At 49.9% G+C, this 23,437-nt stretch overlaps 1 protein-coding gene across 1 annotated transcript; it reads right to left on the bottom strand.

The window, feature by feature from the left end:
* Positions 1 to 7,215: 7,215 nt before the first annotated feature.
* Positions 7,216 to 22,604, bottom strand: arhgap32a (Rho GTPase activating protein 32a). The gene is given in 23 exon segments (XM_057049491.1): positions 7,216 to 10,187; positions 10,357 to 10,540; positions 10,543 to 10,964; positions 11,040 to 11,114; positions 11,229 to 11,377; positions 11,461 to 11,674; positions 11,754 to 11,899; positions 12,002 to 12,109; positions 12,382 to 12,464; positions 12,752 to 12,896; positions 13,060 to 13,162; positions 13,383 to 13,532; positions 13,616 to 13,697; positions 14,092 to 14,169; positions 14,248 to 14,370; positions 14,475 to 14,567; positions 14,646 to 14,783; positions 14,870 to 14,956; positions 17,102 to 17,186; positions 17,328 to 17,419; positions 17,643 to 17,748; positions 18,396 to 18,509; positions 22,168 to 22,604. Coding segments are annotated over 22 exon segments (4,809 nt in total). The 5' UTR covers positions 18,485 to 18,509; positions 22,168 to 22,604; the 3' UTR covers positions 7,216 to 8,130.
* Between the last annotated feature and the right edge of the window lie 833 nt (positions 22,605 to 23,437).

Consider the following 23,437-nt stretch of genomic DNA (forward strand, 5'->3'; position numbering starts at 1 on the left):
TTTTTTAAAAAAAAAAAAACTGGGTTTATCGTTTGCTAAAAACAAAAAAGGTTAAGCGTTCCAAACACTAAATCTGTAATTAGCCGCCGAAGCGAGGATTCGGGCGCCCCAACAACATCTCAAGGTGACTCTTCCCAGGCGACGTTCTCTTCCCCCCAAAATTCCAACCATCCAGAACAAGCTATTCCCGTCTTATCTCCCATCCTGCCTGTAATCTCAGCGCTGTTGATACAGGAATCATTTTCATTTAAAGTTGATTTATTTAAGTCGGGCTAGCTGCGATTACGTCCTTCAGGTGGAAGGGAGACCGTTGCATTGGGGAACGTAGTTTACTCGCTGCAGCGCCTCAGTTGTTGTTTGCTCTCGTTTTTTCTCCGTCCATATGAAAGGGTTCTATTTTAGTCGCAAAGTCGGAGGTTCTTAGAAAAAATAAAGGTCTCTACTCAACCCGGAAGTCAGAGGGGCCCCGCTGAGCCCCGCAGAAACTTCACCGCCTCAATAATTTAATGCTCCAAATCTATTTTCCTTTAATAAATTAATCAGGTAATTAAAAGTTGCATGTTTTAATTAAATCAGACTGGGATTCACACACTGGGAAAGAAACGCATCATGGGATAAAGGTCATCAGTTGAACGGGCATGAACTTAATTTTAATTCCATTTAGGAAGATATGAATGCTGTAAGGGGGGGGGGGATTTATCTCCTCTGCTCTGTCGCCATTCAGACGCGTACCATAGAAACGAGAGCTGGAGATAGCGACACCACGCACCGCTGCTCCAGTTCAGGGAGGAAATGATGAAAAGACGAATCTGGAAGACAAACTGAGCCACAGGTGTACTATTGTCTCACTGATATTAAATTTAAGAAAAGGCATTAGCTTCATTTTCACCAAAATTTCCAGGAAATTTACCAGAATTTTTTGAAAACCTTCCAATTACAGAGAGACCTGAAAAAGTACTTGAGGAGGTTAGGCCTTTTTCTTTTTGCTGAAATTCTGGAGGGAATTCATTTTCCAATTGATCATAACCCAAATTAAGTCATTCTTGGAGAAGGAATGCTGACTGTGGGTTCCACCAAACAGCACACAGCCACGCCCCCAAACGGAAAGCACCACCCCCTACAAGGTACTTTCTGAGACGCATCAGTAAATGTTTTTGTAAATCCTGATTAATTAAATAATTTGTGATGGGGTAAAAAAAAAAAAAAAAAGTGAAGGGACTGATCTCAAACCTGGTGTGTGATTTAGCGGCCACTAGTGGCGAGAATATGAATTGCGCTACTGAATTCCAACAATAACAGCCAGTTGCTTCTATGCAGAGGCTTGTTCTCATAATTAGCTGCTGGATTCTGTCCCAGTCACCACTGGGCACAAGGCAGGAATACACCCTGGACAGATGAGTCCGGCACGGACTCACACACTGACACACACACACACACACACCAGTCACCCTTTTAGACTGTGACAGGAAACCTGGAAAAGCTCCTCATACACGTACATAAATGAATAGAATAAAACAAGACACAAATCTGGCAAGAATGAGCATGTTTATAGTTTATAGTCTTATAGAAAAAGAACCGGGTCTGACAGCACTGGTCACACGATTAGGAGGATGGCACATCCTGTTCCAGCCTGCTGGTTCTCTGAAAGCCAGCTCTTTTTTACACCCCCCCCCCCCCCACCCACCCATCCCCCCAAGCTGTGGGGGGGTCACAGGTCACATCGCTGCTGTCATCCATCCACAGATGGCAGTCGTGCTGGGGGAAAAAAAGTGTGTAAAAATCGTTCTCGGCGATGTATTCTCCATTTCCAGGCAAAGAAAAGCGAGATTTGAATGCTTTTGTTTTGTGATCGGCTGAGTTTTTACCACCTGTTTGTGCCGCCTGTCACAACGGCACAACAATGGAAAAGTTGTAAAGCGCTAAACAGCGACGGCGGCTCGGTTGTTCGTGTTGTTGCCTTTCAGCGTGAAGGTTCCGGGTCTTTGAATCCCAGCCTGCGGCTTTTTCTTCCCAGTGTTAATCCAGATGGTGCCCTTGAGCAAGGCTTTAACTCAAGATCTGGATCTGGTTCCACGGCACCGACTGCCAGTTCCTCCTCGGGGATGGTTCACAGAGCGGCTGTTTGTGATAATCATGGTTCGATCTAAATGAAGAAGCCTTTTTTTTACCCACCATCATTGTCTGAAGTTGTCAGTTGACACATTAAAAGGTAATTTAACAGACAGAAATGTAATTTAAATTAGGTTTAACTGCGTCAAAAAGATAAAGGAAAAAAAACTGAGCATGACTTCAGGAGGTGGAGCCCATGCTTTTACTGCAGTTTACCACCAGGGGGCGCTCACAATGCTGTTGTCTTTTAACTTAACAGAAAATAAACTAATTGATGATTTTGAGCAAGTTTTGGGGTGTTAATTCCTCAAATATGAAACCTAATTACTGTGTTTCAATGACCACATCCATAATAGAAGAAACCTCCCGTAGAACTATTGTGGAAACCACATTATTCCCAAGCAGCATATTTTGGAGGCAGAAAAGCCCGGGACATCCACGCTCACTCCGAGCACGCTCTTGCCAAGCCTTTGTGACGCGGACAAAAACGGGAAAAAACAAGCTGCAAACACAAGAAAACTATGTGTAAAAAAAAAAAATAAAAAAGCCAGTGAAGACAAACAAGACTGAACATATTGTCTGTTCCAAGGTTAATTAATGTTGAGAAGTAGTGAAACTGCCAGGAATATTGCATTATTCATTGAATTTTATTCCTGGCTTCGAGTAAACAAAAAGGATTGACAAAGTTCTCCAATTATGCTGATAATTACCTTTGAACACATCATTAGGGTATGCAGACATTCCCTTCCTGCCCCACATAGAGGCCAGTTCCATCACAAACACACAACACGGAGCCTTTTTTCCTGCAGTTTAATATGAAGTTGCCTGATTTCGCTGTAATCACTGTAAATGGGGAGCTCCTCCCTGGACTTATAACGCGCGATCAGCCTCGCAGTGGTGGGAGACAATAATAAATTTACTTTTAATTATAGAAACTCGGCGAGGAACAATAGGCAGCTGGGCGTATTTATATTAATCAAATTCTTCCTCTAAAAAGGCCATTTCAGAAAAGAAATTGCATATGAGCAGGATTCGTTTGCAGATGTTTAAATGAGAGTGAAGCCTTAAATGCATAAATTGTGCAATTGCTGGAGGTGGAGGCCTGCAGCCAGCCGCGCTCTCTCTTCATTTCACTTTAATAATAAATTCAAGTAATTATTTTCCTTCCTGCTCCGCTCGGGTGCCTCTTCGGTTGTAATTTACTCGTGTCTTTGCAGCCTGACTGGTCCAGGTGTAAACTAGTGGTTGTTAACCTGCAGCATCATCGATGACTGAGCCCCCACCGCCCGGCCATAAAATGCGTACATTAGCCTTTCCTCTCCGACTCTGGAGTTCATATTTTACCCGGTCAAAGGTCAAATGTCATATTTGTTGCCCTAAAGAAGGACGGCTGCCCGCGCCTTTTGTGCTAATCTGAGGGCTAATCACACTGAGCACCACATCCCTGATCTCCGCCGCCTCTCCTTCGTAAAAGCCTCTGATTTTCTTTTCAAAAACGAAATAAAAAAATCATGGAAACACTCAAATACAGCAGTACGGCCCGCAGCCGCGGCCTGATTGGTGATCTAAAGCACTAACAAGGTTCTCTCAGCGGCTGGAATTAAATTAGAATCCATTGTCATGTTAACTAGGTAATTAAGAGAGACATAGACGGGCTTTTGTTTGCTCCTCGGCGGAGAGATTGCATCTGACACGCTGCACCCGGAAAAAAAAACAAAATCTAAAATCCACTGGTGATTATGAGACGGAAAAGGCAGCAGCTTATTCCGACTCCGTAATCAAAGAGGTGTTGAAAAGATAACAGGAGCGCACCTGCCTAAGAGTAGAAGCTGACATCCACTTGTTAAGCCCATGTGAAAATCAGCCCCTGTCGGCGTTTGACACCATGACAACTGAAGGCGTTTTGGTTCTGCCGCCACAACAAGGAGAAAAAGCATCACCGTGGAGGCCTCGGGCTCACCTGAGGTCACAGGTGACCCTTTAGAGGCAGAGATTTTACGTAGTGTGGGTTATAATTAAAGTGCGGGCCTGTCTATGTAAATGGGCCTCTGGGATCCAGTTAGCATAGCAACGCGTGCAAGCGCAGCTTTTGTCTGTCGGCCATTATGTGCAGTGCGTTACGTTAAAGGCAGCATTGGTGTCAATCCCGCAGTGGATCATTTGGGAGATTTTTTTTGAGGATTTCTTTTTAGGATTTCTTGGAGCATTTCGCTTTTATGCGTATTCATAGGCTAAAGCCATTAGAGACACAGCGTTTTCTTCAGCGGGCTGTGATGGCGTGTTGTTGTGAGACGTGATAAACAGCCACAAAGGTTGGTTTATGGAGCTGCTAATGCGCTCTGAGGCAGAGCCCCACATGCTCTATGAGCCCAGCCAACATGATGCTTCCAATTGCAACCCTTAAAAATGTCAAGACACGGCGCTCGCGTGGCCGGAGTCGCCTCCACAAGTGCGCCGGGTGACCGTCCTCCCATAGATCACCTTCCCCTTGAGAGGTGCTGGTGTGTTCGGCTTCCAGCTGCTGCTGGTTTGGCACAGCATGCCTCGCGGACGCCATCTTAGCATCTGGATGACACCAGATGCTCCTGAATAATTTCTCAGGCAGGTGAAAGTGTGTCCCCGTTCGCAGCCGTTTCACCCGTTTCAGAGGGGTTTGCGCACAGGTGTTTGAACCTTGAGCAGCAGTGAAAGGAGGCGAAACCCCCGAGGGACGTACACACACACACACACACACACACACCCACACACACACGTATAATCTGCCTCCTCCTGAAAAATAAGACCTCAGCGCGGTTCTGAAAGGCGCCGTGTCGCGGATGCATCACAATGTCCAGAAAGCTGATGGCTGTCTAACAGGGCAACGCTTCCTTCTCCAAAACGCTGAATAATACATGCACGATCCAGAGAATCCAATAGCCTATAGAACAGGGCTTCTCTCAACGTAAACCATTTTGCTAGAGGCCTTTTCTCCTTCCTCAGGTCCAGTTCCCCCATAAATAATTTGCCTCCAGCCTTCGCATGCATAAAAATTGCAACTTGTTGGTTATGAGAGGAGAACAGTGAGCGTGCACTTTGAATGCCAATGCGGCGATGAATAAACAAAGGCTCGCGCTCCAGGAGCAACGCAGGGCTGCCAGGAGACGTTGCTTTGAGTTCACAGGCTCCCCTTAATGGTTTTTGCCACAGACCAGGCCTTTCACTCTGCTGTGAATGGGAGGCTGTTTTGATCGGCGGTGGAACACTTTAATAATTCCTAACAAAGCAACAATTCCCGAGGCACTTTGGACAACCTTGGCCAATTTCCTCTGATTATCCTCCAGCCACTCAACACTTTAAACCGAGATTGAATTGGCTTTCTGTAGTGACAGGCTTATGTCCTGTAAGGAGGAATCTCACGACAGATTTTAAGAGCGTTTACGGGGCCTTTCGCAGCTCATATCGGTGATTTACCAGGAGGGGATCTGAATAAATTTAGGACAAGTCAATCCATTTAAAGTGAAATTGCCACTTTTGTCCTGTTTTAGGGGAGCTTTTAGTAATCTACAGCACAACAAAGGATGGGATCTTTTCAGATTACGCCCGAATGATTGACAATTTCCTGGTGCAACAGTGACACCTAGTGGTCAAAAACACGTATGCTCTTTAATAGCTTCAAACAAATGGGAGAAAAGAAAATCGTGCAATTATTTAGCTCTTCGCTGCATTTTTGATTAAATAAATGTTACTTCCCAAAGCCTCTAGTCATTTGTATTTATTGGTGTGGCACATAAATAATCTATGTTTATATGCAGTAGTGTTTGCTGCAGCAATACATCACTGATATTCCTGCAAAAAACCTTCACATTAAGAAAAACAGAAGCAGCATTCTGGTCTCTGAGGGATTTGCAGGCACATTTGAGCCATCTGAACATCTTTAAATGTTCTCAAATGGGATACACACACAATTTGCTCATATTCTGTTCATGCCTTCTTCCATTAGTGCACATTTATTGACATCTGCCAGGATGGACACGTAATTTAATAGCATGTTGATCCGTATCAGTCAGCTATGTCGGGAATTCTGCACCCATATTATGTTACAATGGTGTATTTGGGAGCGTATCCACATGTCAGGTGTGCAGAAATGATTTGAAATTGTGTGAGGCGGTGCGGTCGTGGTAAAAGCAATATCAGCAGCATGAGGAGCAAATATAAACATGTGGCATCACGCATCGGTGTGCACCGTCTGGGGCCCAATTTGGCCAAAAAGATGGGGAAGAAAAGTGGTTTTCTTCCACCGTCTGCCATTAGGTTCATGTTGACCCCTACCCGAGTTTCTTTTGAGACTTTAGTGTCTCAGATCAGCCCACAAATTCGGATATCCAAGATAACAAGTGAATACAAAATGCAGTTCTCTCAACAGTGATTTCATTTATTAAGTAAAAAAAAATCCACACCCATTTGGCCTCATGTGTGAAAGCGTTTGCCAGCTAAACCTTAAATAAATGTTTGTGCAATCAAGGATTTGGAACAACCGACTCCTCCACAACGCTCCGGAGGAATTTAGGTCTTCACAGAATTGTTTTAGCTCGGTGACATTGGAGGTTTTTCGAGCACGAACTGTCCATTTAAGGTCACACGCAGCGTTGCGATTGGATTCAATCCAGCCGCTTCCTTATTGCCCAGCCACAAACAGAGGAAAGTTGGGTCTATACTCATCTTTAGACATTCTGGGTTCTATTGTGACCCCCCTAGATGAGCCAGTTTTGCTCTTCCAAGTTATTTTTGGGGGCCTTCCACTCCTGGGAAGGTTGACCACTGCCCCAGTTGCCTCCATTAGTCGATAATGGCTGGTGTCACCCTTCCCACACCAACAGCTTCCTATAACTCTGGTTCTGATTCCAACAGTAGCATGTGTCTGTTTTTGAGGTCCCATAGCCTAGCGTGCTTTGTCCACTGGGTTCTATTTAAGTGATTTGCCTAATTGAACAGGTCTGGCAGTAATCAGACCCGGGTGTGGTCGATCAACTCGTTGTTGACTGTCGTTAACAAGGGTTGTTTTGTCGGTTTGGAGAGCTTCCAAAGTTCAAAATCAAGTCCAGCAACGACAAGAGGTTCGAAAACTGCCATGTTTGATATCTCTTTATTTGTTCGGGACTCACTAAAATCATGAATTAAGCACGTCTTAACCGAATAGCCACCTCTACGTGTTCGGAAATGAATAACACATCGGAATCTCAGCGTTAAAAGTCACCTATAGAGAAAAGAAGTTCATTGTTGAGACAAAAAACCACAACGGCATTAAATTTAGAAAAAACAAAACAATAAAAACAAAGCACACTTGGTTTCACTTGAACTCGCAGTCACGTTTGCAGGATTGGCAGCTTCGACCGTAACATAAAATGGTCACTAGAACTGCAGCTCAGAACAGAAAGCAACAAAAAAAAGAGAAACTATGAGGTTATTCTCTTCCATTTCAACCCCAAAAGTGCTAATTTAGTATTTGACAACGAGCCAAAGCAAGCAAAGGTATAGATCCAGAGGCGTCACCACACCAAGACAAGTTTCCTCCAAAGTGCTTGAAGTCTGATCAGACTGGAATAGAAAACAGGGTGTACAGTACACTGGCCACATGTTAGATGTGTTATTTATACAAATATAATACGTCTCAAATGGATGTCGTCTCAGACACGTTCCTATCCTTCAATCACACTCATAAAACCAGTTAATTTGGCTTCTTATCTCTGGCTATTTAAATAAAATATATAAGCCGCGTTTTTTCCTTTTTTTTCATGCCTCTACGGTTTTCCGGCAACTCTCGGAATTTAAGACAATTAATCTTAAATAAAATAATCTGCGTATTCGCTCGCTCCCCTCGAAAAGCCGTTGGAGGTCGGGCTTCCCCGACCGCTCCTGAAGGTCAGAATAAACGCTCTGATCCGGGAACAGACTGATGGTCTGGCAGAGGATAAAGTGCTGAACTCCTTTGGCCCCCTCCCCCCCCGCCGCCGATGTGGAATCAGATAAAGGTGGCGGTCAGAGTCAGTCGTAGACCCCCGCCTCGGATCTGAGCGCGCCGTGGTGAAAAGCCTCGCGCCCCAGAGCCTTGGACAGGAGTCTCTGTCCACGGGGGGACATGCAGCCCTGGCTGGGCAAGTATCCGCCCGCGGCTTTTCCAGATCTAGGTCTGGGCGCTGCGTAGCACGCGTCCACGTGCTCGTACTGCGCGGACCTGACTTTAGTGCTCTGAGTCCTCCTGGTGAGCTGAGCGGATCCGGGGGCTTCTGGATCCAGAGGGGATCTGGCGTGCTGATGGTAGAGGCGGTTTTCTCTGGTGCTTTGCGACCTGCCCGACCTCCTGAGGATGCCGGGTTTGGGGGCGCCAGAGTAGCCCACCGTGGGTCGGTCCTGCTCGTGGCTCTGCGCGTAGCTTCTGCTGTTCTGTTCCAGGCCTCTCAGCTTGGTGCCGCTCCTCTCAGGGAGCGACGGGACTTTGCGGAGCGGCGGGTTGGGCCGCTCCAACTGGATCTGCCTGGATCTGTGCAGCTCCGCGCCGGACTGGTGTCCGAACCGCCTGCTGATGCCAGGGCCGGACAGAGGGGACGTAGCTCGTGTTACAGTTTGACTATCCACCCTGTTGGCGTTGAGGAGGCAAGCGTTTCCAGGGTCTGACTTGCTCCTGGTGTGAACTATATCTCTGTTCCTCGGGCTGGTTGGCAACACCAGGCTGTCGGTGGGAGACGACACAGCCGGAGACGCGGTCTTACTCCTCGATTTTCCCCCCTGTTTGAATGGAATGTACGCTGCTCTCTCAAAACCTTCCAAACCTCGGGCATCGGGGAGCAACTGCCTGTTGGGAGGAGCGACGCGGCGCGGCGAGCAGTTGTAGTAGTCTGACTGTTGCGTGGTGCAGGCCTCTTTATAGTAGCAGGGGTCATCTGCCTGGGTCATTCCAGAACAGGGACCATAGCGATAATTAACAGTCGTGCAGTCGAACTGCGGCTGGACGCTAGTCTGGTTTAGCCTCTGGTAGCGCTGGCTCGCCGTCCGGGCCACATTAAACATGTCGTTGTGTTTTCCTGCCAGGGCGTAGTGACTCACGTTGGGGGCATGGAAGGATCGGGCCCTCCTGATGGCGGGCTGCCCGACCGCCCTCTCGTCAGACCTCTGCCACGGACCCTGTTGCCTGTGGTAGCCGCTGACGGGACGCTCGTCTCCGCGGTAGCGAACGCACTGAGGGGACAGAGGGCGCTGCAAACCAAAGGTGCTGTAACGGCTTTCAGAAGACTGCCTGTACAAGCCCCTCGGCCCCACCAGGTGGGGGGGCAGGGGGTCGGGCCGGGGGCAGTGGTGCGCGGGTGTTATTCCAGCGTGGAGCTGACGATTGTGATGGACCACGTACAGGCTCTCGCCCGGGCCGAGAGGTCTGTCTTCCTCTTCGCTGTAATGGCGGCCCAGGTGACGGGGGAGGACCTCCTCGACCGAGGCGGGCATGGCGGTCTCTGCCAGGACAGCCCGGAAATTAAACACATTGATGGAGTCGGCGTTGACGTACACAGGAGAGGTGGATGGGCTCTGAGTGGGGCACACAGGCTGGACAGGCGTCGAAACGCCAACGCTCTGACAGGTAGGTTCTGCTCGCATCACCTCCCTGAACTCGTTGCCACCCCTGCGGTCGCCCCTCTCCGCACTTCCCTCGTCCAAGCTCCCCGACCCAAGCGGGCTGACGTTAGGTGTGAAATTGCCGGAGCTTTCCTGCCCGTCAGCGTCCGAGCCGCCGTATGCCGGTAGGAAGTGAAAGGGATGAGGGCAGCAGTGGCCGTCGGCGGGGTCGTGCCCCAACGTATGCCACTGGGATTCTCCAGAGCCGCGAGGAGCGGAGTACTCCTGGGGATGCCCCTCAAGTTCGAGGATCGAGGGCCGGGGCGGCCTCTCCTGGACGTGAGGAGCTTCCGATCTCTGGAGGTTGCCCCTCCTCTGGGAGCCGCCGCTGGCCTTCTGGGCGGACTCAGCCAGGACCAAAGCCAACTTGCGTGCCGCACTCATCGAGGGGGGGTGAGGAGGGAGAACAGACACTGAACTCATAAGTCTATCTGTTCCTGAGGAGGGATAAGACAAACAACGCTACAGTATGACAGGACAAACAAAGCTATGGTACGACATGATGGGAGAAGACACAGAAGCTGTCGTAAGAAACTACAAATGGCATTCATTTTAAATAAACTACCAACTACTGCTTGTGTTGGGGTGGAGAGCAGCCGTACTCACCTGGATCGGGCAGGTTCTGTGCCGACTGGGTGAGGTCCGTCAGCGCCGATGCCTGGCTCACCGTGCTGAGCGGGCTGCAGTGTTGATAAGGCGCCCTCGCCACTTTCCCGCCTTCCGCCGGCGAGTCGCGCTTTTCCAATGGCGGGGAGGAGGAGGAAAAGGCGGCGGGGAAGAGGGCGGATGCGCCTTGGAATATTTCTTCCTGAGTGTCGGGGAGATAGGCTTATCCGGGCTGAGGTCCGGGGACTGAGAGCCGCTGATGTTGTTGTTCGGCGAGGAGATGGGTTCCGATTCGCTGGAGCAGCCGGCGCTCCTCCTCCAGGTGGCGGCGTCTCCGCCGCGCTGCGGCCCGGGCGTCACGGCGCACTGGAAAGACATGGGGTCGAAGTCCAGACTGGAGATCCCTTCGGCCGGCGGGCAAAGATCCAGATCGTCCTCCGGGACGCACGGTGCGGCTTGGACCCGTTCGGCGCCGTGGCGCCTCTCGTTGAGCGTGTGCGCTTTGATCTCCTCCTTACTCCTGCTTTTATGAGCCTCGTCTCGAGAGGCAGCAGAAATGGCTTCGCTGGTCGAACGAGGCCTGCGGGGGCAGCGAGGCGGAGGCTCCCCTGCGATCACCAACAGAACAAGATGTCACTGAGAGTCAATAACGCATCAGATTACCAGATTAACTGATGGATTACCGTCGACGGCGTGCAGGGAGGCGAGCGATTCCTCACTTTTGGTAGAACGCAAGGTGCCGCTGTTTCCTTTCCCACCTGTAACATCACAAGGTCGAGCAGAAGGATGAAACCTCATGAGATGACGCATGCAGACAGAAAGGTCAAGGCCCGACGCTGCCGGTGCCGGGTCGGCAAAGGCAGGGGTCTGACCTGGCAGCGCCATGCTCTTGATTTCATTGGGCTCGCTGGGGTGTCGTTTCAGTCTGCGCCTGCACACGGATTGAGACTTTCCCAGGTGGAAAAATGAGAGCCAGTTGCCGACGGGAGACTTCTTGGCTTTAACGGAAGGCCGTTTGCAGCTGCAACGCAGAGACAAAACGCGTTGAGCGATGTGGAATCACGGAAGACGCCTGACGTTCCCCCGGGGGTCCGCTCCGCCCACCTCTCCATCGGCAGCTCGATCACAGTGTGGAACTTCCCGAGCAGCGCTCCGGGCCCCTCGCCCACCTCGATGTAGTCGCTGTGTGTGAGGCAGGGGGTGGTGGCCGGAGAGCTCAGCTGCGCCTGAGTGCGGGCCTGGGCCTCCTCCAGGGAGAGCAGCTTGGTGGACGGGGAGCAGACCAGCAGGGATTTGGGTCTGGATAAGGTGTTGTTTCCTAAAATAGAAGGGTGTGAGTGTTGCGCCTCGGGATCGACCCCTCTCCGACGGGAGGCGTGGCCTCTGTTCCGACCCACCTGTGCTTTCCCGAATGATGGCGTTCAGTTTTGTACTGAACAGGGCCTCGGTGTTGTTGAGTATGAACTCCACCACCACCGACTGGATGCGCACCTCCATGAACGCCGCCGTGCCGCTGAAGCAGGCCGACTCAATCTGCCTGGACCTGGAACGCAGTCAGAGAACATCGCAACCTATTTAGCTGCTCCGGAGCGCTGGGACGTGACCCAGTTCGCAGCCACGCGAGCGCCAGCTTGCTGAAAGTCACCTGAGGAGGTTTGGGGCCCAGACGATGGCCAGGTTCTTAGTGTGCATGTTGGTGGTGGAGCTGAAGGTTGCCAGGTGGGAGAGGTGTCTCATGAGGTACTCCAGAGTCCTGGAAATGAATAAAAGATTATATTTAGTATGCAGGAATTTAATTTACAGACAATAATTTTAACATTATTCTCTTTTTGGATTGCTGCCATCCTCAAAAATACCAGCAGGGGGAGTTGTATCAAAGGTAAAACATAAAAAGACCAATACTGCGATGTAATTTAAGCGTTTGCATCCCAGCTGAGGATGCAAAAACAAGGCAAAAACGCCCTTTCAAAGAAAATCGATCCCACTTCACGCCACCAGGGTGCAGGAGTGAGCTTTAAACGTGACCTGTAATGTGGAGGGGGAAGCTGCTGGATGACGTTGTGGATTTTGACCAGCCTCTCCTCATCTGTGGCAGCAGACACGGCCTCCTGTGAATATAGAGATCAGCGCGGTTTATTTGACCCTTTTTTGCATTCGGAGCAGTGGCAGAGTTTGGACTCATTTCAGCGCGCATGTCCCCTGCTGTCGCCAGCGAGCTCCAAACAATGCAATGACCCAGTTTGTTGCTTGATTTGAAAATGCAATTACTGGCGTGTAAATGTGCGTTCCCCCACACGCCCGTCCCCTCTGCACATGGTGACGAACCGGCTACGCTGATTTCCATTTTTATCCACGACATAATTCTCTGCCCCAGTTCCACGGCTCCGGCTCTTACCGAGAATCTGTCGTAGAGCTGGTAGGTGAGCAGAGGGTTGGGCAGCTCTCTGAAGTACAGCTTGCAGAGGGAGCCCACGGAGTGGATGTCCTGCCTGAAGACGTCTCTGGTCAGGTCTGGGATCTGCTCAGAGTCGAACTCGTGCCTGTGAGGGTGGGAGAGGACGGACAGAGGTCAACCACCGGCTATAGAATCGGATCTATTCACCAATGTGATGAAATAAAAACACACAAGCGCTTCAGACTGGGGGAGCAGCGGGAACCACATCAGGATGGAGGGCGGCTCTAAAGCTGCGAGGAATACGTCACCTGAGTTTCTGGATGTTGGAGGAGATCCCAGACACCCTGTATATTCCATCCACGACGCCGTGTTTCTCGATGAATTCGGCACAGCTCTTGACAACCTGCGGGACTGCGGGAGACAGCAGCGGCGTGAGAGACGGCTTGTTTGAGCATGTCCTTACAACATGACTTCTTTTTTCAAACCTCTCTCGGCAAATACTGCACGGTTTTTCCATAACGTGCGCTATTGATGCTAATGTGCCGCACAAAAAACCTGTATTCTGTAAGAATCTGCGCTACCATGAAACACTCACTAAAACCCTCCAGATATAACTGGACTGTGAATTCACCTTCATGTCCTGAGTTGTGCAGATGCTCCCCCAGGTCGCAGCCGAACACTCTCTCCCTGAGGATCCCTCGCTGGCGCAGCTTCTGGGGCGGCGGCCGGGACTTCATGAACGTCCTCAGGAACGTTATCAGCTTCCCGTGTTTCTTGCACACTGGTTCAGATAACACCAGACAATTTAAACGTGGAACGAAGTCCCTGGGAGGGAATTTCAAGTCAATTATCCAGAAGAGGCACCTGGCTTCGGCACCGAGTTCTGAACACTGTCGGGGATCTTGTCATTTATCAGTTCGACACAGTCGCAGGGAAAGAAGCCCACCTGCAGGAGGAGGAGGAGGAGACGCAGCAGATGTGACGATAAGGGGGGGAAAACATGGGAAGAGAAGCTGCAGTCAGAATCAATTATTTGCATCAATGTTTGGCTTCTTGTTGAAGGCACTTAGCTGGCAGAAAATCCATCTGAGCATGTCAATAAGTGTAAAATATATATTTAAAAATAACATTTATACAGGGAAAAACAGGGTGAAGCCTCATTGTGTATTTCAGCCAGCTCTGGTTGGAGTCTTTAGCAAGCAAAGCAAGCTAGCATGCATAAAATATTAATAAAGTTATAACAGCTGTTGTAAGTTATATTATGCAAAACCAGTGATGCTAAAGTGACTTCTGCTACGCAAAAATAGCCCTTGCTAACGGAGCTAATGAAGCTGGCCCACCTGGAAGCCATGTTTCCCTCGCCACCATCCCGTGTCCTCTTTCGGAGGCATGTCTATGACTGACACGATATCCCCCACCTGGATGCCACGGAGAGAAAAGTCCAGTCAAAGTTGACGGAACACCAAAGGAAACGGTGATTCGCACACAGCGGTTACCTCAAACGTCAGCTCGTCGGTGGCCTGGGCCGTGTAACGCTTGGTGACGTGGGCGGCGGCGATGGCAGGAACATTGATGGAGGCCTCCTCAGACACCAGCAGATGGTTCCCCTTGTTGTCGATCTAGTAAAAGGGCATTCCATTTTACTTTTAGAACATTGCAGGGTCAGACTTTTAGGCCTAAATTCTTAGTATTAGCAGGTGGGAGAGGACCAGTGAGCAGATACCTCCATCCATGTCAGCACTGGACCACAGTTGATCTTGTTGTCAGCGATGGCAGAGAAGCGGGAGAGGTAGGTGGACAACATCTTGGTCACCGACTGGAACACAAGAACGGAGTTTCACTGAGGTTTCCGAGCTGAATGGAGAGCCTGGTTTCTAATCGTCGCACGTCGCACCTCAGCCGCGTCCTTCAACGCGTCCAATCTTGGCAACTCGCTGAGCTCTGAGTAGCGGCGGTCATAGATGCATAAGTGCAGGTGTTTGTCGAGCACCCGGAAGTCCTCGTAGGATCTTTTGACGAGCCAGTTTCGGCCCTAATTGAAGCAAAAGCGGGGAGGTTCAGAGACTAGAAAAGGAAGCTCTCACCATTGTTTCCTCCGGCAGCGGAGCGTCCTGTTACCTGGCATGTAATCTGGACGAGGAAGAGCGGCTCTTTAGAGTCGGTGCCAGCCTTCGGTCCTTCGCTCTGTCCCTCCACCAGAGCCGACTGCACAGACAGAAGCCATTAGTGAGAGACTTGGGGGGCTCCATCGTCAATAATAAATGCATATAATCCAACAGCTGTGCACCAAGAGTTTTGTCACTCTGTGGTGCAGAAAAAGTGCCGCTGGAGGCTCCTCTTTGCTTGATGTACCACAACTTTGCCCAATTTCCAGCCAGTTTGTCCAGTTTTAACAATCCATTGGGACTTTTATACTGGTGGTGGGAGATTTAACTGTATTTCCTCAGCTAGCGGCACCATTTTTTTCACTCTCACTCCTGCAGCATCACATGTATTATTCAGACACTGATAAGATACTGAAGTCAGTGCAGACTTCTTCTTCTTCTCTGTCCTAAAAGAGCCCAAAAAGCAAGAAGATGAAGGTTTTGGGGACGCAGTCAAATACACCAGCCTTCAGAAGCCTGGGAGCAAAGAGAAGTTCTGGTTATTTATAACTTAGCCATCTTCCAGATATCTTGTTACACAACATGCAACGACCTATTTACTCCTCACCAGCGAGGCAGCAGACAAAGATTGTGGAGAAACCTGATCTTGAATGAGTTTTTGAGGTTACAGCAGGAATCACAGCCTCAGCTTTGTTGCTGAACTGAACAAATAAAAATAGATCTAAAACGCTAGAGTCCTTTAGAAATAAATCAACATTTCCTATCAAAGGTGTGCTCAGCAACGACTTCCTCCTCGAGGCTCCCACTTCCAAGGCTAATCCCTTCAAAATAAAGCCCGGGGGAGAGCTCAGCTCGGCCAGCAGAAGCTAACAAACATGAGAGAAACACGCGTGCGCCCAGGTTACCTGCAGCTAAAGCATCTCACACCTCCATGTCCATCTGTTGAGAGCTCCTCTTTGTGCTCAGCTGCAACGCCGGACCTCCACAAAACAAACCCCGGCTGCAGAGTTCCACTGCCCCCCCCACCCCCCCCGGGCCCCCGCCGTTAGCCCACTTACGTAAAAAAAAACTCATCCACCAGCTTCTGCACGCGTTTGCAGCTCCATTCAAAGCAGAATGTAGGAGAAGAAGATGGTCCCCACTTTGTGTCTTAACCCTCCTGCTTCCTGCTAGGCTCTTCCCCCTCCTCCCTCTCCTGTACTCCGCATCCGCGACCCTCCCCCCCCTCCCTTCCCTCACGACTGCTCTCCTTTCTCTGGTGACAGAAGGGGGTTTGGCTTTAAACGGGATGCTCGGGCTCATCCATCATACAGCTGCGCAAGAGGCAAATACGCCCCAGTCTGGAGGCGAGACTGGAGCTAATCTGCAGAGCGATCATGGGGGGCCGGCTGCAGACAGAGACTGTCTGATGTCCTCGTGCCGCTCCGCAGAACCTGATCGCCGCTCTCCTTTTTCTACTCCCCCCATTCTGTAAATATAGACACAAGCAAATGCATCATGGGAGCTACAGCAGGGAGAAAGGCCCTCAAATCAGGTTATGGAATCATTCAAAAGTATCACGGAGATTTCAAAGCATTAATCACATCTTTGTGCGTCTGAGGGGAGGACAACAGGGAGACTGACATCCCTCTTTGTTTTGACTCGCCCCCGCTCTGACGAGGACAGCCACCATGCACAATGAGAGAGCATCCTGGGAATTATCTCCCCTCCAGCCTGCTTCACTCTAGTCCATTAAGGCTACGTCATGCATGCTTCGGCTCTCTTTTGTGTTCAGCTGCGCTGGCATCTCCTTTTGGGGGCACCTACTGCCCCCTGTTGGTCAACGCGCAGAATAACAAGGGGGTGAACCAGGGAGTCGAGCCTCGCGGTGACGTCACGGATGTAAAATCATTGCTTTTATTCCACAGTTGATGCGTCATTTTGCTCGATGGTGTCATTCTGAGGTGTAATGGATGACATAAGTCAAACTAATATGGTGGCATCACAGATTTAGTCAGGCCAGCTGCCTCTGACACCAATATGCTGTAATGCGAAGGATTAACCAACTGCTGCAACAGGCTTTCACATGAGAGGGGCTAATAAAAGCAGCACTCGTGAGATGAGGCAGCCAACATTTGATGGATCCTTCAGGTGAAATTATATGTAAACAATGGAGAAAGGGAAGACCAAGAGCTGCTGTACTGGAGCAGAGAAACCTGCTGCACGTGTGTGTGTGAGTCTGTGTGTGAAGGTTCTCAGGACTCACCTGAACGTTACCAAAGTCAACGGTCTCATAGTGAAAATGGGCACACTCAGCCAGCCTGGGGAAATGACCTCTGGGGAATGTCAACCTTAAAGGAACAGGAGAGTGGAGGGGAGATGGATGAGGACCGTGTGTCAGAACAGGGTTAAAGACACAGAACGGCTGCGCCTCTTCCATCCTTTAAAAGCTTTTTATTTCCCTGAGCTGGATGAGTCCCGGCTTCACCTACTTCTTCACGTTCTTGACCTTCATGCTGGCTGTGCTGACGCAGGAGCGCAGGAGGGGCTCGGCTGGGTGCTCTGTGATGTCATCACTCCTCACCTGAACACACAGAAACAGGAGACATGGAGAAAAGTTGTCATTTATTGATTAAAAAAACACCATTCCATGCAAAGTCAGATGGAGCCTGTTACGCTTAAAGTGACTCAACAGCAGGGAGGGGCGATGACATCACTTATCTGTGACAACATTGGTATCTTAGCAACTCGGGACTTAGCATATATACTGTGTGTGTGTGTGTGTGTGTGTGTGTGTGTGTGTGTACCTGGGCAGTGGACATCTCCTGCAGCTCTTTTTCTTCTGGAGGAGCTTTACTGGTAGCATGAGGTAAGGCATCGTCATCGCATGAGTGAGTAGATGGTTGCACATCTCTGCACAGACAGAAGAATCTATCACATCAAAGCAGAATCATACATATGACCCCATGCCTCCACCTCCCCGGTTAATAAATCAGTAAACTGGAGGGGGACTAGACGTGTAGTTCGTTACTACAGTCACCAGAGGGAGCAAGTGAGCAGGGCGAATTCAGAAAACTCAATTCATGTCACTGCACCAACATGCAACAAAGGGCTGGTATAGTCCTGTTGGTCATAAAACATTAGTATTCTAAAAAATGTATTGTTATTTATCTTATAATCAACTCTAAATGGTCATAAATCCCTCATACACATGAAAAACTGTTGCATCTTGAACAATGAAAGAGCAAGGTGTCTTTTGTGTGCACTCAGTGAAGCGAATCTCATCTATTCATGTGCCATAAATACAGTCCTCTCACAGGGGAGAGCTCTGCAGAACCTTCACTTGCGATGCAACTCGACGTATCTGCGAGGGGAGGGGGAGGCTTCTGCAGCTCAACTTTGATGAGCAACAAGAAAGCGAGCGTGTCACCGCGGCGCAGCGTGATGAGGTCATGAAATGAGGACAATGTTGTAATCCCTGACATTTACAGTTGCAAGGGAGTTTTCAGGAAATGCTGCCATACTTGTTCGTGCACTTGTATATGCACTTGTACACTTACCGCTCAAGGACGTCACCACTTCCTGGTTCACCACTGGGTCCTGAGGCGGCATTCTCAATCACCGCAGCAACCACACTTGCAGCCTCCATGTTGCCGGTGGACGGCACGAGCCCGCTGTGGAGAAACGTGAGTGGGAGAGAGAGATGGGGAGGGGAGGGATGGAGGAAGGGAGGGAGAGATGGAGGGAGGGATGAGATGAAGCCACCTCCAGACGTCAAACCCACCGGAGGCTGCAGCGAGCGACACTCAAGGCTGCTTCCCTCAGAGACGCGCCATTATCAGGGATTACATCATCCCGGAGTGATGCTGGGAATTCATGCAAGAGTTTTTATTTATCAGTGGACTTTGCAGCACCCCAAGAGTCAGGAAATTAAACCAAATTCACACATTTGGGGATAATAGATGCATTAATGCGTCGTGATTAACCAGCAGTAAAAAGTGTGGAAAAATAAACCCTAAAAACATTTTCAATCACTATTCACTCATATTATTTACTCCTGTGTTGTTACGGTGTGAATGTTGCACTAACATACATTTTATTACCTATAGTATTACAAACTTGTAATTGGAACAGCAGCTAGTTTGACCTGGAGTTGGTTTGTACGTGACTCCCGACCACGTTGATGGTCTACTGAAGCAGCTTCTGTCTCTTTACTATTACTACCAGCGTGTCCTGTGTTCTGTAAACAAACAGAGGGAACGCAGGAATGTCCTGATTAAGTGTAATTAGACTCTTCCTGATGGGCCTCAACAATATTCCCACTGCATCCCATCCTCAGGCCTCAGTAATGGCCCGTAGGCACAGACCTCCTCCGGCACCTGAGCGACCCGGCGCGGCGGTGGAGGAAGTGCTTCCCTTTTAACCCGATCGCTAACCGACAGGACGAGCAGCTTGGTCAGCATCCAGCGCTGCTGCAGCAGGTTGCCACCAGCCCCCTTTGGCCTGTTGCCTCACTGAGCTGCTGTTGACTGACTCCCACAAAAACCTGCTGATTCAGCAGAATGCGAGCGGCCAGACAGGCGTGCGGGCGAGGCCGAGGGCCGCGCCGCCGTATCTCCGTGCCTCTGATAGCAGCAGCACCGTTCCAGAGGAGAGCCGGTGCATTACATCATGCCGTCAACAGAGGCCCCACTTGTTGCGGGGGATGGGGGGGATTTTGTCTTCTCTGAAAAAGACTTCCTGGTGTGTGTCAAATGTCCAGAGAAATGCAACAAAATAGGATAATATGGCGATTAACTTTGCCAACAAAGGAGAGTCCAAGCCTCCACGTGCAGTGCATGATGGGCCCAGTTTTAGAGACCGCCTCACGCTAGCGCTCATGGACAAAAAAAATATTAAGACAGCAGCGAAGCCGATATAAAGGACCGAGGCGACACAGATGACTATTCTGAGGAGGCCTTAAAATAGCTGGAGGTGCAAAAAAAGAAAGAGGTCATGTTTGAGCGCATATGTCATTGTTGACTTCACAAAACATGCAGGAATACAGGCGCCACAGCATGACGGGCGGGAAAAACCCGAACAGTTCCGGTAAAACAGAAGTAATGGCTGAAGAAGTCAGGCTGTCGTCCGGATCTGCTCTGGGATCAGGAGCTGAACGCAGCCCTGATCGCTGTTGGCCTACATGGCGTTTCGCAAGGAAAATAGGGCAGCCTACACACTCTTCAGCAGCCGGTACCAGGCGGCGCCGCGGCGGCGTGAGGAACGGCTGCCTACGTGTTTGCAGCAGATGCGTCCATGAGTCACGGCGAGCGTTTCCACACGTGAGAGGAGGGAGGAAGTGAGTGTGAGGAGGAGGGAAGATATGAAAACTGTTGCTCCGGGTTTCTCTCTCCGGCGCGGTGCCGTACATCAGTGGTGAGGATTCATCCGCGTCCTGATCAGACCGATCACGTGACAGGTTCTAATAGAATACAGGTCCAAAGATGGGCCCCCACCCACGAGCTTCCCTCCGTCCTCGGTTGGGGTTTGAGCCTCTGGGATTCCCGGATATTTGTTCCGGCAAATACCATCAAGCAACCATCAATCCCGAACCTCATCCTCCACATTAGCCCCTTTTCAACCAGGAATGGGATTTTTGAGAAACCTCGGTGTGTTTCCTCCTGAGAGACCGTTCCCTCAGCCCCAAATGTTCCCTGGAACAAAATAAATAAATAATCTTTTAAAGTTTCCCAGAAATCTCGAGGGGCGGGGCTGCGTGCTGGAGAACGCCGATTGGTGAGGAAGAGACGTCGTCAGCCTGATCTGAACAGATTTCCAAGTGAAGGTGTGGTGGAAACACAAACACAAACTCCCAACCCAAACTCCCAACGAATAAGCCTGGCAATAGAATTCCCTGGAAATTTTGGTGGGAAAGGGACTCATGGCAGTCGCACTGACCCAGTGAGGTGGCAGGAGGACGTCTCCGCTGTGGATCCTTCTGAAATGGATCCCGATCATGCCAAAAAATCTGATTAGACCAGGTGGACACCATCCTGGCGAGCTCGGTGTTGACCTCCCCTGTTGTGTTCCATCACCATTGAGGATCTTAATAGTTAGTCCGTTCTGCTACGTTTGGGTTTGCTGGTCAGGGCTAATTGGTACCAGACTTGGTAACAGCGACAGCAAAGAGAACCCACTGAATATTTTCATGTCAAACTATATTTCTACCAGATGGAGCTCCATCTCGTGTGGGCAGCGCTGCTCCAGCCCACACAGCCTCACCGAGCAGCTTCTTCAGCAGGGGGATGTCATCCAGATCAAGGCTGCGGGAGATCGATGGAGACAGTCGAGCCAACACTCAAACAACAACCCAAAACTCAGAACATCTCCGTGCATCTACTCTCTCATCTTTTCCCGGGGATTTGACGCTGATTTCGACAGTTCGGGAAGGCCGAGGAGGTGGGGGGGATCATATCATCCCATAATCTCCTAGAAATCAACCCAGACGAGATTAACTTTATTTTACCCGGCAGCCCGCCGCAGCTCAATCTCTGTCCTGCAACCTTCTGAAGGACGGCGGGCGGGAGGAGCAGCAGGGCGATTAAGTCGCCCGAAACAAAGACCCACATATTTAATCAAGCAGCCGATCTGCCACCTAAGCCTCGGGGTGAGACGCCGGCCTCTGAGCACCCTCCAAAAGGCACGGCCCATCCACCATGTCCAACAGAACACCTCTGTCCCAGTGAAAACATGCTACAGCAGAGAGACGATGACTGCTGAAGGCTAAACCTGGACTCTGTTACATCACGCGATGCCAACATGTACTCTTTTCTTTGTGCACACTTCAATAGTTCACATGTGGAGGCGGGTGCAGGCTTCCCGAGGCTGCATGACCGTCTTTAAACCAGTTCCATCCTTATGAGCCATAAATCTCCTGTTTGAAAGAAAGATCAGGAATAATTTTCCAATACATCAATCGTAAATCCAACGTTTAATCAAGGCCTGGACATGATGTGAAGTGTTCCATCTGCCGCGGGGTTTATCACGTTGTGTCCTCCCGCGGCACTACTGGGAATCTGAGAAAAAATAGTACCAGAATGCTTCACACAGCCCATTTGTCCCTGAAACCGCCCGTGCATTCAGACACATTAACACCCGCTCTCCAATGGGAAGTGCTGGGCAAAGTTCCCCACCAGTGTACTCTGACCTGTTGGGCCTGACAGATCGCCAGCAGACAAAAAAATAAATAAAATAACCCAAAAAACCCACACGCACCCATATGGATCAGATGGTGTGAGCAAAAACGACCAGACCCGGGCGTTTAAACAGCACATCGGTGTGGGATCAGCCTACCTGTGAGCGCACGGTGCTCCTCTCTGCCGTCTCCTCTATGCTGCGCAGCGCGGAGCTCCTCGGCGGACAAACATGCTGTCAGCATCGCAGTGCGGGAGCGCTTCTCTCGGACGCGGGCGCGGTCGGCAGCCGACCGCCTGAGGTAGATGTTTTCAGGGGAGAAAGTGTGCAGGGGCGCGCCATCGCCGAGGCAGCGTGGGAGTCATTCCCGGAGCACCGCGACGGCCCGACCGACTGCTCACAACCTGCGCTCGTCGACGGGAGCGCGCTCTGGCGGTGTCGTGATCGCGCGCCGGATGGATTTTAGCCCCGTGGGGGGTTTTTTTCCCAGCCCTTTCCTTAAGTCCAGATACGATGTAGGCGTACGGGTGCACAAAGAGTCCCCGTTTGGTAATGGTAACCAGTCCGAGGAGTCCAAACTGGCGAGATGTGGACTGTTAGGTAATACTCGTTACAGAATTACATAACCGCCCAGTGTAGGTGGGTGGCAACACTGAAACCTGATGAAGATCCTTCATCCTTAAATCCCAGTTTATTCTGCTCCATTGAAGGACAGTCTTTAACTGGGAGCACTGGGAATCTGGGCGTATTTGGCCCCTCGCATTGGGAAGCTTTATTGCTCAACAGGCCAATAATGATTCAAAACCCTGTGATTTTAGCTACCTTTAAAACAATGACAGTCCTCATCTTTAATTCTAAATATAGTTGGTCATTTTTTTAGAGAAATAAACAGGACTACAGGTTGAATGACCCCCGCCCACCCCCCATGAACACAAATCTCCCCCAAAATGTTAATTATTGGCCTTTTCCTCCTTTGTGCAGAATGAATGAGTCGATAAATCCACACACTCACCTCTGATCTCTACAGGTGACCGTCACAGTGAGGCAGCTTCATAGGTAGCAGCATGTTGCACAGCCTATTGTGGGACACTTTTTTATAATAACAATAATCACCTCATAATGTGGTGTCAGTGAAACCACAAATCTAAAATCCTGCGTGAATTCGCCGCCCTCGTCATTTCCTGAATATGCACCTGTAAAGATCTGCCCGGCTGTTTGTCAAAGGGAATTTAAACAAGGGAACAAAGGTCATCCCGACAGATCTCATCCTCATTCAACTTATTTGCTTTCCTTGTTCTCGCCACACAATCCATTCCTGAACGTTTGGGCGGGGCCGGCTGCAGCGGTTTATGATTCACAGAATGGAGGAGCTCTCAAACGCATGTTGTTTGGTCATGATTTATTAAATGAAATAAAAAGTGAACTATAA

This window comes from Takifugu flavidus, chromosome 12 (assembly GCF_003711565.1).
Source record: "Takifugu flavidus isolate HTHZ2018 chromosome 12, ASM371156v2, whole genome shotgun sequence".
Taxonomy (NCBI): Eukaryota; Metazoa; Chordata; class Actinopteri; order Tetraodontiformes; family Tetraodontidae; genus Takifugu; species Takifugu flavidus.